Raw genomic sequence first — 15,632 nt, 5'->3', positions numbered from 1 at the left:
CATCAATATGTACAGTTAGACATAACACACGATTTTACTTGAAAAAATGTTTTTTAAAAGTATGACGCTGTTCTGCCATTTTTGATCTCAAGCCGAGGGCCTGGTGGTATTTGATGTGGTGCGAAGTAGTGTGAACTTCAGGAGACACTGGGAACTGAATGAGTATTTTCCTCCTACAGTGGGGGAAAAAAAGAAACGCGCTACAGAGGCGTTCCTGTGATCCACCTGGCGCTAGGCTGCGACCCACAGCTCACAAACCACAGTTCAAAAAACCTTGGCTCCGGCACATTCTGAGCAGTGTTGTCAATGAAGTCTGGCCATGATGTCAGTACTTACGCTGGGACTGGGACACCACTTTGGCTCGGCTACGCCCCCTACTGTCCACAACCGTGGTGGTGCTGCTGCCCCCTGCTGTGCTGCCAGAGCTTTGTCTTCTGGTGCGAACACGGCCTGGGAAGGCAAAGGTTGAGGGGGGTAGGGGATAGATAGATAGATGGATAGATGGATAGATAGATGGATAGACAGACAGACAGACGGACACAAGAACATAGGGAATTGAGTTAAATCCATTTATATGACATATCACAGATTCCCACCCACTTTCTGGACAGAAATGCTGGAAAACTGAACATTTTTGGAGACACAGAATGATGAAGAACACCTGGGTGAGAGGAGAGAGAGAGAGAGAGAGAGAGAGAGAGAGAGAGAGAGAGAGAGAGAGAGAGAAAGAAACAGAGAGAAAGACCCCAAGACATGGAGGAGGGAACAAACAACATAAATAACTAAACAGATAACGGGTGAAAATAATTATTTGGATGAAATCTTTCTGAGAGTACAAGCTTTTCAAAGAGTACAAGGTTTTCTCTTGGTGAAGAGAAATAAAAGGGTCTGACATTGTCACCTAGTTAGTACTGCAGCTATTGCGCGACTTCACCAAATGCTTAGAATGTGCATTAAATGTATTCATAACACACAATGAAAATAAGTTCAAAAGTCTTTGCTGTTGCTGTTAAAATTCCTTTCCCGGGAGTTGAGATGTCGAGCCTGATATTCTTTCTCTGAAATCTGATTTGGCCTTTCCATTGCATTTTTCCAAGTAGGACTTTGGACAACACTACTTTCAACATGTTAGGATAGTGGTACCTGCACAGCGATAGCTGAAACTATTCCCTCAAGTGTATCATGAAAGTTGCCTGTGGCCAAAATATGACTGACACCAAAGTCACCATTGCTTCACGTTGCTCCACCACTTGAACAATCAGAACCACTTGGGGGAAGTGCATTTTGCTTTTGATACTAGCATGTGTTTGCAAACCTCTCGCAAGAGAATCAAAAAAAAAATGAATGAGAAAAGTCAATACCGCAGGTCAAAGTCAAGTCATACTCCTTTATAGAGCGCATTTAAAAACAATAAACTTTGACCAAAAGGCTGCACAGCGAGGTCAGGTCTCACCAATAAGTGGGGTCCAATAAACAGGTCCGGTCTATCAAACGGACCAAGGACCGTTTACTTTCACTCTCCGTGAATTAAACCTTGTCTTTGCACACATGGTCAAACAGAAAACACTCACACTCAAAAACACACCGGCGGTTCATTTCCTAATGCAAACTTGCAAAAACCTTGGTTAGTCCTAATTCCTGCCCATCGCTGTGGCCAACGAGCCCCTTATCGCTCAGCGTCTCAACAAACTGCCGCGATAGAAGGAAGGGCCAAAATGCTGCAGCCTGGACTCCATCGGAGGGCTGCGTGATAAGGAAGGCCTGCTCGGCTAGAACGCGGGGGGCTGACCTGTTGTGCAAATGACCCAGAATAGCTCTGGCAACACAGCCTCCATATCTAACTCCCTGGGGAAAAAAAACACGGAGCACGATAACGAGAACAGATACGGAAAGATAAAAAATATATATATGTTGCGAAGCCGGTCAATAAAGCCCCATAAGCCGCGTCTGCTCTTTGAGTTGGCGGGGGTGGGGGGGTGGGGGGTACTGTGGAATGCAGTACTCAGCTGCCTGCGGATGTTTAAAGACCAGAAGTCACCAAGTGAGTACGAGCTCACGTTGTATCAACCCCAATGTCTGACATCGTTATCATATCGTAGAGGCCGCTATTACTCTGCCTGTACAACATCATAAACCCTCACATTATACAACACACAAACTATGCAATGTACGCATTACTGGCGGAATCGAAATGAGCCCCCTGCACCGAAACCATTATCGACCTGTGGGAAAAAAAGCCGAAGCTCGATCGGTGATGGGTCGACAAGCCGCTTTAAATTGGGAACAGGTGTTGAGAAAAAGGAAGGGTTGTTGACATACATGCAGAAATGTGCCTTAACTAGAAGGACGAAGGAGACAGCAGCACGACACCTCACGGGGAAAACCATATACAGGACACATCTCAGCTTCCAGCTCCGTGCCGGCACGATGCTGCAAACCAAAGCTCAAGGCCCGAGGGGGGAGGCGCAGTCCAGGGCTTTGACCATGTGACCGTGCATTTTGACCAGCAAACTACACCGCTCCAAATTAAATATATTTCACATGTGCTATACCTTTATTATATATATTTAGGGTTAGGGTTAAGAGACGCATGATCAATATTTCGCAGATTATGTTCCCGAGTATTGGCCTTGACCTCGGGTGAAGCATCAAATTCGGCACCGAGTTGGTCCGTGCCATCTGGTACCAACGTTACCACGGAGGGAACGTTGGTGCAAGAGGGACCAAAGAAAGACAGAAAGGAGGAAAGAAGGAATGACCGTGAGGAACATTCTTGTTTCTCTTGTCTTCTCTCATTTCAGTGAGCCGCTTAATGTCCCGCCTATCGTTTCCTTCTTTGCTATGTCTGATTTTCTTCTTGCGTGGGGGAGAGAGGGGCAGCTTCACCGGGGTTTTTATAAAAATGTCAGACAGACACATTGAAAATATTACTAAAATCTTCAAACTGATCTTTATGTGACGAACAGAAGGGGTGCAGTAGTATATGGACAATGTAGTAGGTTTAGGTGGGTGTAGTTTATAGTGGGTGCAGTAGTTTATAATGGGTGCAGTTGTTTATAGTGGTTGCAGTAGTTTAAGGTGCGTACAACAGTTTAAGGTAGGTACAGTAGTTTAAGGTAGGTATAGTAGTTTAAGGTGTGTACAACAGTTTAAGGTAGGTACAGTAGTTTAAGGTAGGTACAGTAGTTTAAGGTAGGTACAGTAATTTAAGGTAGGTATAGTAGTTTAAGGTAGGTACAACCGTTTAAGGTAGGTATAGTAGTTTAAGGTAGGTATAGTAGTTTAGGGTAGGTACAGTAGTTTAAGGTAGGTATAGTAGTTTAAGGTAAGTACAGTAGTTTAAGGTAGGTATAGTAGTTTAAGGTAAGTACAGTAGTTTAAGGTAGGTATAGTAGTTTAGGGTAGGTACAGTAGTTTAAGGTAGGTATAGTAGTTTAAGGTAAGTACAGTAGTTTAAGGTGCGTACAACTGTTTAAGGTAGGTACAGTAGTTTAAGGTAGGTATAGTAGTTTAAGGTGTGTACAACAGTTTAAGGTAGGTACAGTAGTTTAAGGTAGGTACAGTAATTTAGGATAGGTATAGTAGTTTAAGGTAGGTACAACCGTTTAAGGTAGGTATAGTAGTTTAAGGTAGGTATAGTAGTTTAGGGTAGGTACAGTAGTTTAAGGTAGGTATAGTAGTTTAAGGTAAGTACAGTAGTTTAAGGTAGGTATAGTAGTTTAAGGTAGGTACAGTAGTTTAAGGTAGGTACAGTAGTTTAAGGTGGTTGCAGTAGTTTAAGGTGGGTACAACCCTTTAAGGTAGGTAAAGTAGTTTAAGGTAAGTATAGTAGTTTAAGGTGGGTACAGTAGTTTAAGGTAGGTAAAGTAGTTTAAGGTAAGTATAGTAGTTTAAGGTAGGTATAGTAGTTTAAAGTAGGTACAGTAGTTTAAGGTAGGTACAGTAGTTTAAAGTAGGTACAGTAGTTTAAGGTAGGTACAGTAGTTTAAGGTAGGTATAGTAGTTTAAGGTGGGTGCAGTAGTTTTAGGTGGGTGCAGTAGTTTTAGGTGGGGGCAGTAGTTAAGAGTTGGAGGACATCCATGCAGACAGTCCATGCACTCCACACAGTAGACGGCTACTTTCAGGGGGGGAAGAGGAAGGTGGTCAGGGACATGAAGGAGGTGAAGGAAAAGGAGGTGAAGGAAAAGGAGGTTAGAGGAGTGGAGCCCCTGACGGATGGAGAGATACACTCGCACATACATTACACACTTCACTTTTTTACTTGGACTTTACTACAACACACACACACACACACGTCTTACCATCGATTTTACCAGGCGTGCCATCTTTTTTGGCATTAAAGAAAGGCGTTGGAGCAGCGAGTGGGAGGAGAGGAAGACGTTAGTAGCAGATTTAGGCAGGAAGAATACGAGGTGAGAGAGAGAGAGAGCGAAAGGGAGCGTCTGTGTGTGTGTGTGTGTGTGTGTGTGTGTGTGTGTGTGTGTGTGTGTGTGTGTGTGTGTGTGTGTGTGTGTGTGTGTGTGTGTGTGTGTGTGTGTGTGTGTGCGAGCGTGTGCGAGCGTGTGTAAATGTGAGAGCCAGGAGCCTCCGTCATTAGTCAACGGTCATTAGGGAAGCGAAGGAAGCCACTGGGGACGGATGGGGGTTGGTTAGGGGGCATTTGAGCACGCCTACTAATCCTGATCAATCCTCATTGACGTAAGAACGTTGGTGAAATACCACCTCGTCGGGTTTTGGCGACGTTCCATCACTCTGGGAAAGCTTGAGACATTTTAGCTTTGTCTTTGAAGCGTTTGGTCGCCGTCCGCACGGTTGCCGCTCGACAGAACACGCTAACGACGTCTCCAGTTGAGTACTAATCAGACGGCGTCGCACCGTAAAAAACGGTGATTTGGGCGGAAAATGTCTCCGCACTTCATCAAGACGGGAGGCACTGTGAAGGATAACCGCTCTATTAACTGGTGAAAGTTTGGGTAGATCGAGCCTGTAACTAATTACTTGTTTCAACTGATAAAAAAAATAAAAATAAAATAATCATATTGTTTGTTGTTTATATTTTAAGTATAAAAAACCCCAAAGAATCTGAAGTCGAAGGGGAAAAATGATTCGTTGTTTTCAGTTGATAGCGCTCATTTTAAATTCAGCCTCCCCCCCCCACCCCCTAACCAGCTAACTCAAATCTGTGGCGCTGCAGCATTGCCAAATCAAACGCACTGATTTATTTTCGGGTAAAAAAACCAAAACTCTGTCTTCTCCAGCTGCATGCTATTAAACTGAATGAATGTTATATAATACTCACAGGATGAAAGGAGGAAAAATATAAAATCTTTGACCATTTCAGTCAAAGTTTTACGAGGCGCCTCCAAAACAGCCGTCCATCCTTTCTCAATAATGTTTTTTTTTGTGCTGTTGAGTGATATACACATAATCACTGAATGGTATCATTGAAGTTCATTGTGTAAAAATCAATAGATTTCACATTAATGTTTCCATTCAAAATTGAAGGGGAGTTTTATGCCAATGTGAGAAACATGGCAACAAATACAATGCAAAGTTGGCGCATTCCTTCATTGGAAATGCCTCTCACGTTTTAAGGTTTGAAAATCAACAATGTTTTTTTTTATGTCTATTATTACACTATTATAGACTCAGACTTTGATAGAGGTTTAAAAAAAATTAAAATTAAAATAAGCAAATAAACTGTTGATCAAAATGATTTGACACTCAATCGCCAAGGGAATTATAAATTTCGGCGACTGCCGTTAGGTTTGCCTCCGGTCAGAAGAGGAGCATGCTGGGTACCTCACCTAGCGACGCGTAGGAGCCCGGGGGGAGGGCGGCGGCGGAGTTGAAGGGGGAGGCGGAGGGCGCGGTGGAGAGGCGGGACTTGGCGCTGGAGGCGGCGTTGACGTCGATGTCGCTGCGGGAGCGCTGGAGCGAGCCGGGCGTGGTGGGAACCCTGGCGCCCACCAGCTTACCTGGGGACGGGACAGGAAGAACCAGGAATTTTACGTGGTGTGGGTTGGTGCCTTCTCTATAGACGATTTGCATTCGAAAAAAGCTTAAGTCTGAAAATATATATATAAAAAAATAATAATAATAATATAACAAAGTACACAAAGTAAAGTACAAATAAAATAAAAATAAAATAATTGCCAAACATAAATACAAAACACAAATAGGTAAAAAAATACAAAACAGTCAAATACATATGTAAAAAAATATACGGAATATACAAATGGCATAATCTCTTCAATCTGATATACAGGAAGTGGGAGTCAATCATGGAAGGGCTTAATGCAGTGATTCTAAACCTTTTCTATATCAAGGGCCTTTAATGTGATACGTGCCATAGACCACATTTGATAAGACGTTGTCTCTGAGGCCCCAATCTGATTTTTATTGAAAAATGTGATTTAGCCCAAATCTCCATGCCAGTCAATACCACAGGATCAAAACAGTCCTTCTTGTACGTTATCTGCACATTTCCCAGATGCTATACCTGTAACCCTAACCCTAACCCCACGCTACACCTGCACCAACCGGCCTCCAAGCCCTTGATAAAGGATAGGTTCTTTATTGTTCAACCCAGGCCTCATTAAAATGTTGGTTCCCATCAATTAGAACACTTTACTGCTAACAGGCCGAGACTATTCGAAAAAATGTTGGAAATGAGGTATTCTATACACTGTATACCGTTCATATGGAGTATTATATTCGGCGCTTTTGTCGCTTTGACCACCGTGAACTCCCACTCTGTGCGCGCAGCCGTGTTTGCGCGCTGTCAAGCGTCTACTAGCGCTCTTCTTCGTTACTACATCCTGCTTCACGCGGTACTTTCTCTCTAGCGCCACCCGTGGTTCCTGAGAATACCGCGGCGGACAATGTGCCAGCAAACGCCCACGGAGGGGCGTGCGATGCGGCACCACGCGCGCGCAAAGGGTAAGAGTACGAACTGGTGGAGGTGGGTGTCCAGGGTTGAGGGGAGCGACGTGGGGATGACGAGCTAAACAGACTAAGAAAGAAGCCGACTTACTCCTCGTCATGCTTCCTCCGATGACGCTCTTCACTGAGAAAGGCCGGCTGGAGAGAGAGAGAGCAAGAGAGAGAGAGAGAGAGAGAGAGAGAGAGAGAGAGAGCGAGAGAGAGGGAGAGAGCGAGAGCGAAGGGGAAGACGATGAGCACGGCAGTGGATGAACAGACAAAATGAATGCAAAACCAAAACTAACAGAAGAGCACAGCGTTAAAGATAACAATCGGCTGCTAATAAATGGGACTATAAAAATTATGAATGTCTTGACAATCATTGTCAACATGGCAGATTATTCAGATATGAGAATACAGAGAGAGACAGAGAGAGAGAGAGAGAGAGAGAAAAGTAGTAGAGGAAAAAGAGGAGGGTGATTATAAGGAAGTGAGTAAACAAGAAAGGAATAAAGGAGGGAAAGAAAGAACTTGAAGGAAGAATCCTGAAAAAATTTAGGACAAAAGAAACAAACAACAAATGAAAGACAGAAAGGAAGAAAGAGAGACACAAAGTGATGAAGAGAGGAAGAAAGAAAGACAGACAGAAAGAAAGGAAGAACGACAAAAGAATGAAGAAAGACAGAATGAACGAAGAAAGAATGAAGAAAGGCACACACAGACGGACGGAAAGGAAGGAAGGAAGAATGAAGGAAGAAAGAGACAGACGGACGGACAGAAAGGACGGAAGAGAAAAAGAAGGAAGGAAGAAAGAGGCAGACTGACAGACAGACAGGCAGACAGACAGGTGCCACTTGAGGCTCTCCTGGGAGACACTGACAGACAGACAGACGGACGGACGGACGGACGGACGGACAGACAGACAGACAGACAGACAGACAGACAGACAGACAGACAGACAGACAGACAGACAGACAGACAGACAGACAGACAGACAGACAGACAGGCGGACAGACAGGTCCTACTTGAGGCTCTCCTGGGAGGAGGAGGACGAGCGGTCGGACTGGGGCAGTGACACCACGCTGTCCGAGCCCTTCAGGTGCGAGTGCAGAGCCTTCTGATAGGTGGACTCCAGCGCCTGGAACAGATGCTCCGCCTCCCGGCTGTAGTGGCCGTGGAAGCCCCAGTAGCACCTGGGAACAGGGAGGCGGGTTGGGATGCCATCCACGGGGATCCAAGGTCCCCGAGCTCTTAAATATGTACAAACCAATCGCGCCTTTTCTGCATTTTACACGGCTTCTAAGGAAGAAGTTCAACTTCCTGTCGGGAGGCGGGTTCGAAACGGAAAGGGAAAACCCCGCAGATTAGAAACGGGACTTGGCGATGGGGTTCCGGGGGCGGAATTTTTTATTTGCGTGTCCATATTTTTGGTGTCTAAAGTTTTCAAATAAAGTAAAAAAAAAAAATTTAAATTAAAAAAAATTTTTTAAACAGATTTCTTCTACATTTTCTGTACATCTTCAAGTTCAAGTTCAAGTTCAAGAGATTATTTGTCACATACATACGGTCTTCGTTCACCAAATGCGACACCGCCCCCCTCGTGGACACGTGAGGTTATACACAAAATCGGTACGCGCATCAAAGCAAACAGCCACGCCCCGGTCTCCGAGCGACGCCCATGCGCGGAGAGGCGGAACGCAGACTTTACGGGGAACGGTCGAGTCACTTTGACCAGGAGCGCCCCCCTGTGGCCCCCCCGCCTCACATCACGTCACTTCATTTAACGTCACTTACTTCCGAGCGATGGACCTGGCCTCGGAGTCGGCGTCGTGGATGCCTTTCTTGATGGTCTCGGTGAGAACCGCCACGTGCCTGGGGTGGTAGGGGAACATGGTGAGGAGGACGACGAGTTAACTCCGGGCGGTTTTGATTGCGTGGAATTCAATCGAGCGCTGCCCCAAAAACGCTTCTTTACGCAGAACCGAAGTAACGAATCAGTTCTTCTCGTCTTCTATCGTCCTCTGGGTCCCCGGGGAGAATGCGGCCGAACCCCGTGTGCAACGGCGGCTTTTTAAAGTGTGAGCCGAGATTGTTGTCACGGTAACTAATCGGGGGACGTCGTCAAGTGGCATGCTGGTGATGATGAAGATGACGGGGGTGATGATGATGATGAGGATGAGGGAGACTTATCTGTTGGGACTCATCAATCTCACCGGCCTCATCAGCCACGCAGCAGAGCTAAAACCACAGCTCAACTTTAAATGCCACCAAGGGGGGAGGAAGCACCTCGCGCTACTGGTGTGTGTGCAGCCGCACACACACACACACACACGCACACACACACGCACACACACACACACACACCCTGGTGCGATGGATCACAAAACTCACGGTCTGGATCATATCACCGTTTTGAGCCACAGATCTGATCATTTTTCTGATCAGCAAAAAAATTAATTAAAAATTAAAAAACACAACTTTGCCTTCCATTTCCTCTGTAAAACACCTGAAGTAAGGAACTTTTGCCCATGGTCTTAAATGAAAACAAGTTGTCCAATGTTTGAATAAAATCTTAAAATATATAAAATACTGAATACTCAGTTGTTAAATCAAAGTGTGTCATGAGCCACGCATGAAACGTTCTTCTTTTAAACATGGTCGTGAATGAAAACATAGGATTTGATCCTCCCCCAGTTTGTCACATTTATAACAAACCAAATCTCATCAAAACGGGTTCAGAATGAAACAAGTTACGGTTGATTTTGTAGAGAAGTCTGCATCTCTCAGTACACACTGCATTTGTTTACGAGCGGATCTCGACCGTCCCAAAAATGGAGGACGGGCAGACGCAAAGCGACGACGTTGAGCAGCTCATTCCCAACATGCGGTAACGCAGCAGCAGCACAGCGCCACGCACCGTGAAGCAGTCGTTGTGCTTCAGAGTAAAACAGCAGCATCTGTGTCGTCCGTCCTTGTTTCCCTGCAACTCTGCATCCACATTTGGGGAATTGTGACTTTAAAAAAGTGACAGCGGCTGTAAAACTGTATTTCGCTGTCGTGGCCACATTTTGCAGTTAATCGGTGGCTCACATGCTCACATGGATCAACTACGTTCCGTGACACCACTGACATACAACACAACACACATGCACACACACAGGCGTCCAGGTTCCTCACCTTTCCAGTGTGTTCGTGTGCCACTCTCGCAGCATGAGGTCGAGGAACTCGTAGGAGCGTCTGGACGAGGGACAAGAGGAAACACTTGGAAAAACCTCGGACTTCCACAGTACATTTCCAAGTATTAGTACTACAGTGGCACCTCGACGTAAGACTTCATCTACTTACGACTAATCCAAGATACGAGCAGCGATAGTCGCCAAGATTTGTATCGACATGCGACCGACTGCTCCAAGAAACAACCGTGGAAATTTGCGGTTGGCGCGTCGGCGGCCAGTCAGCAGCCAGTCAGCAGTCAGTCAGCAGCCAGTCAGTCAGCAGCCAGTCAGTCAGCAGTCAGTCAGCAGTCAGTCAGTCAGCAGCCAGTCAGCAGTCAGTCAGCAGCCAGTCAGTCAGCAGTCAGTCAGTCAGCAGTCAGTCAGTCAGTCAGCAGCCAGTCAGCAGTCAGTCAGTGAGCAGCCAGTCGGCAGTCAGTCAGCGGGTGACCTACATGGTGTGTGCACGTAGTTCATGGCTCATTGATATTTTTCATATTTACTGTGTTTGTTCTGTGTATTTTGTTTATTTTCACCCTTCATGATTTCATAATTCATATGGGAAAAATTGCTTCGACGTACGACTGTTTTAACACACGACCGTTCTTCTAGAACCAATTAATTACAGTCGTAAGTCGAGGTACCACTGTATTAATATTAGTATGGATGAAAAAAGGCAATATTAATAATAACATCAAATAATAAATAAAATGACAATTAAAACAATTACAAATAAATAAATAAATAAATAAATAAATAAATAAATAAATAAATAAATGAAATGAATAAATTCAAGAATGTAAAATAAATGAATGAACAAACCCCGCCGAGACAAAGCGGAGACAAAATTCATATCGACATCATAATTCACACAGATTTTCAATATCATGCAAGGACAATCCATCATCTTTTTAAGTAGCGTGACATAAGGTGTCTTTTTCATTTAACGCTAATAAAAAAAAAAAAAACAAGTGTTCTGGTTTTGGACCTTTGATTAGAAAGTTTTGAATCACCCAATCACCCAATCACCCAATCACCGTGGGGGGGACTTACCGTCTGACGGCCACTGACTTGGAGGTGCAGTTGCTGGTGATGATAGGTATGAGACGAGGATAGTGTGTGTGCTGAGAGGGAGAAAATACAGGCACAGTCATATCTTACAGTTATATTCTATTGGCACGGATGAATTGGCATTTTTTGTGTTTTAAAGTAAAATGGAATAAAATGGCAGAAGCGCACAGCGGCTGCGAACGACGAGGCTGATTCAACTCGCACAAACCACTTCCTGTCTCTTCCGGTGCCTTTCAGAAACAACGCAAAGACTCGACCTTTGATTTCTACGGCTTGAACTCAGAATTATATATATAATGTATATAATATATGTTATTAACATTCGGCAACAATTATTATTCTTCTTTTTGTAAATGATAAAAATAATACCACGTTTGCGATAGTTTTATCCCCTCGATCATCTCCAGAACAGAGATGGGCGTGGTCCCATCCTGATGAATATTCTTGACCTGACCTTCAGCCTGACTGGCCGGATGTAGATGAAGATACTAATGAATCGACATTGTGAGAGGTTGCACTCGAGGGCTCTCTACCTTTTGTACTTCAGTTCTTTTTTCAAAGTGAAGTGACGCATGATGGGTAGAGTTACAGTATGTAGTGACGGTAGAAAATATTGGCGTTTCCGTCTGGGTCCGACCTGGGGCCACTCGGTTATGTAACAGCAGTGGAAGACGTCGCCTTTAGAGACATTTCGACCCTCCAGACTTTTGGAGGCTGTTCACACGCGGAGCGACGGATATTCACCCGGAGAATGAGGCGGATGGCGGCCACCCCGGACGTGGCCATGACCTTGGCACTGTTGGGCACCAGGTTGAGCAGCGAGGACATCACGGCCTCCGCGCCGTGGTCAAACTTGTTGCCTAGCAATGATGACAAATGTCTGAAAGGCGGACAAAAAGGACAGGTTGTAAGAAGGAATAAGAACATGTGAGGTCATATTTGAAGAGCTGTTTATGCTATTGCAAGTTCATTTTATTTTTGGTCCAACAAGACATATTTCAGTGGAGGAAAGCACGACGGACAGAAGGGAGAGCGTGAGAAAACAAAATCAATAACAATCCCTGGAAGCTGTGATCGCCCACAGGACCATTTCATTCCGGGGGCAAAACCCCAAATCCGGTCTACCTCAGCCTGGAGTCCACACTGTAGGCTTGTAGAAATACAGTTGGTGCAGCTGTAACATTACTCGAGCAGGAAAGACACATCCATCCCTCCATCCCTCCATCCCTCAATCCCTCCACCCTTCCACACCTCCATCCAGCAGCTTGACGCCCTTTGAATTAATTCAGTGTCTCTGCTCCGTTAATTTTTGACAGTCTCAGATCAGTGGACGCTGATGGATGGAGCTGATGGTTCTACGACCAGGGTTCCTCCTCATCAGCCTGTAGTCAACTGGTAGAAGTGGGGGGGGGGGGGGGGGGGGTAAAGGGGTAGAACCCCGGTCTTACCCCAGCGTGATGCAGGCCTCACGGACCACCTGGGAGCGCAGGTCCTTGGCAGACAGCTTCAGCGGGCCTTCCAGGAGACGCAGCTGTTGGGGGAAGCCCTCATACTCCACCGCCCCCGCCATCATCAGAGAACGCACCTTCTTCAGCTGTGTAAATTTCAAAACAAGCGAACATGAAGATGAGGATACTAGATGTGTATTTAATGACTGGATCAACACCAGTGTAACATCTTACACGCAACACACGCACTGTAGATACCAAGGTCTTGCTGCATTTTGATCCTGCCACTAGGCGGCGACATTTACATATTATCATACAGTATGAGTGGCTGTTTCTGACACTATATTACATTTGATTTGACACTTGGTTGTGGGAATATATAACAATAATAATAATAATAATAATAACAACAACAACAACAACAACAACCATCATCATCATCATAATAACTATTGATATAGCACTTATATATACTTATATATAGAGGTTACAAAGCACTTCACAGATTTCAAAGACAGTTATATAGACAATTAATACAATAAGAACTGGATAAGAATTAAATGCAGATTGACCACATTTAAGAAATGACAACAAGCACTGGCCTTAACTGATTGGCAAGTTTAAATGTGTTCTCAAAGGGATAATTGTGTTCTTTCAAACAGACTTCCAGTATATTCCAGTATATAGTATGTGCATGCAGGTTATATATGTGTGTATATATATATATATATATATACTGTATATATTTCTTTAACTAAAAGTCATACCGCTGCAACTCTGTGCTCCCAGTCATGTTTCTCATCTGACAGCACCTCTCTGATCTTGGTCAGTTGGTCCTCCAGCTCTCTGTTGGAGTAGAACTGCACAGGAGGAAACACACGGGGGACAGAAGAGCTTTGATTTGGGATAAATAGTAAAAGTAAAAACTTTTAAATGAGTCGAGCTTTTTCAAAATGTCAGATGCGTAGTTTTCTTGTCTTTGGATTTCAGTCATTAGTCGGCTTTAGGTTCATGCAAGCTTGTGGCCATCAAAATAGTAAATCGTTAAGTTATAAGTTATAGTTATAGTTATAAGTTAAGGTGTTTGAGATCAAGTCCTGAGCCTATTGAGTGTGCACGGCCTCGTTCTTCCGTTGGCTGCAGCTCTGTATTTCCTGTGATGGTTTCAGGTGAAAAGACCCAGCCTACCTGAACGGAGGGAACGTCCTCGAAGGCCTTCATGAAGTCTTCCTCATCCACAGCGCCTGCGGCCGCCTCTTTGGCTGAGAAAAAGGAGACAAAGTATTAATATCAATAAGTACAACCGTTAAAGACACTAAGATAATGTGGAGTCGCTGGGCGGACGGACTGAGCCCTCACCTGTAATCTTGGTCGACGAGGTGGCGCTGGGCCTCCTGACGGAGCTCACGACCGTCCTCCTGCCACTGGGGGGCGCCTTGGAGGACGTGGACGAGGAGGACCGGCCTCCATCCACGGAATCCTCATCCTCGAAGTTCTTATCTGGAGGAACAGGATGGAGAACAGAGGGATGGGGGTTTACGATCGACCCTACAGAACTGGACCATAGGGCAAGCATGGGAAGGCCAGCATGTTTGCGGCAAGCTACAGCTGAGAAATAGACAGAAGGAAAAAAAAAAATATATATATATATATGATATTATAACAATGGCTCCTAAATCCACAACACTCCATGTATGATCCCCCTCCGCACCCTCTGTTCCTCTCTACTGTTTTTGTGATGTGATGCATTGAATAAATAATCAAACAAACAAACAAACAAACAAACAAACAAATAAATATTAATAATAAATAAATACCATGAATTGGGGGCATGTAAAGACTCAATATTCATATTAATTCTAGGCATTCATTTGTCAAATGCTACAGAGTTAACCGACTGACATATTGGGCATATAGCTTTATTCTCTGATCCCACGAGTGACGTCAGTCTCAATATCACAGTGTTCAATCAGCGTTGATAAGCCGCACTGCAATCTTAAAGTGTGTGTGATAGTGCCTGTAACAAGCAGGCAACAGATCCTATTGACCACCTTCGGAAAAACTGGTCAACTTTTCTGTAATTCAGCTGTTGATACCTAGAAAACCTCAGCCTATCTGCGATATCTAGATCATCAAAACCCCAATCGATATTTAGTTTTTGCATAGTAATAGCATAAACAGCATAATAGCATAAAGTGACAGTATTGAGGGGATGAAGATCGGTGCCTTGTTCAATCACAACATCAATATTATTTCAATTCATAGCGCCTAGCCCATCTCTTGGTTCTACTCTTGTATTTGTAAATCCACTCGCTGGCTCCATGCTGTACAAGATACATTTTTTAAGGTATTCATAATAATTCAGAGAGACCCGCTCCAAGGTCATCATAATTATCACCCGACTGGTAATAATCCGGGGCGGAGGGGATCTGATCCGGGTGACCTCCGCCTCCGTCAGGTCGCTCGGCAGCTCCCCTGGATCTTGACGTGTCACCGTGCGTGTCTGACCCTCTCCGTCCCTCCGACCAACTGAATTTAATCTGGATTGGCGGCCAGGAGTGGACAGCGCGAGGGATTAGCGCACGGCAGATATGGCTGGACGGCTGCCCTGAGCTCCAGTTATGTTATAGAACAGAGCAGGAAAACAGGACTCTGTTAAAGCCTGTTTAGAGTAGCCGACGAGCTCATTTCAATATTGGAATATCCTGTATATTTGAATAAATATAATATAATATTCGTGTGTACTGTGTACTGGTTCAATAGATATGATTGTTCGCATTCACATACAAAAAAAAATCTAAATCACACATATAATTAGGTTGTTATGACCTATTGGCTCCATGTGCCTGTGTTCATAGTAATATCTGTTCTGATAAGCTCATAATACATGACCAATATAATACAGTGACTCTCACTAATTAAAGCATGGATTTTTGGACAATTTCACAGAGCAACAGCAATGTGAGCGAACAACAG

General features: G+C 44.5%; 1 protein-coding gene across 2 annotated transcripts in view; it reads right to left on the bottom strand.

Annotated features, from left to right (window-relative positions):
• The window catches only part of clasp1a (cytoplasmic linker associated protein 1a), a gene marked incomplete at its 5' end in the record, with an annotated part of 114,158 nt that overhangs the window by 33,032 nt on the left and 65,494 nt on the right, over nt 1-15,632 (bottom strand). Inside the window, 13 exons of one of the 2 annotated variants that reach the window (XM_080019567.1) lie at nt 337-450; nt 4,294-4,326; nt 5,809-5,979; nt 7,038-7,084; nt 7,951-8,118; nt 8,720-8,797; nt 10,103-10,162; nt 11,191-11,261; nt 11,953-12,088; nt 12,657-12,802; nt 13,424-13,516; nt 13,845-13,918; nt 14,016-14,156. In XM_080019567.1, the coding sequence (XP_079875693.1) occupies nt 337-450; nt 4,294-4,326; nt 5,809-5,979; nt 7,038-7,084; nt 7,951-8,118; nt 8,720-8,797; nt 10,103-10,162; nt 11,191-11,261; nt 11,953-12,088; nt 12,657-12,802; nt 13,424-13,516; nt 13,845-13,918; nt 14,016-14,156 (1,332 nt within the window). The remainder of the gene's footprint in view (nt 1-336; nt 451-4,293; nt 4,327-5,808; nt 5,980-7,037; nt 7,085-7,950; nt 8,119-8,719; nt 8,798-10,102; nt 10,163-11,190; nt 11,262-11,952; nt 12,089-12,656; nt 12,803-13,423; nt 13,517-13,844; nt 13,919-14,015; nt 14,157-15,632) is intronic. The other variant, XM_080019568.1, reaches the window with a different exon arrangement.

This window comes from Zeus faber (assembly GCF_960531495.2).
Source record: "Zeus faber genome assembly, chromosome: 18".
Taxonomy (NCBI): Eukaryota; Metazoa; Chordata; class Actinopteri; order Zeiformes; family Zeidae; genus Zeus; species Zeus faber.
Note: the sequence above shows the minus strand (reverse complement) of the source record. Positions and strands in the feature narration are given on the sequence as shown.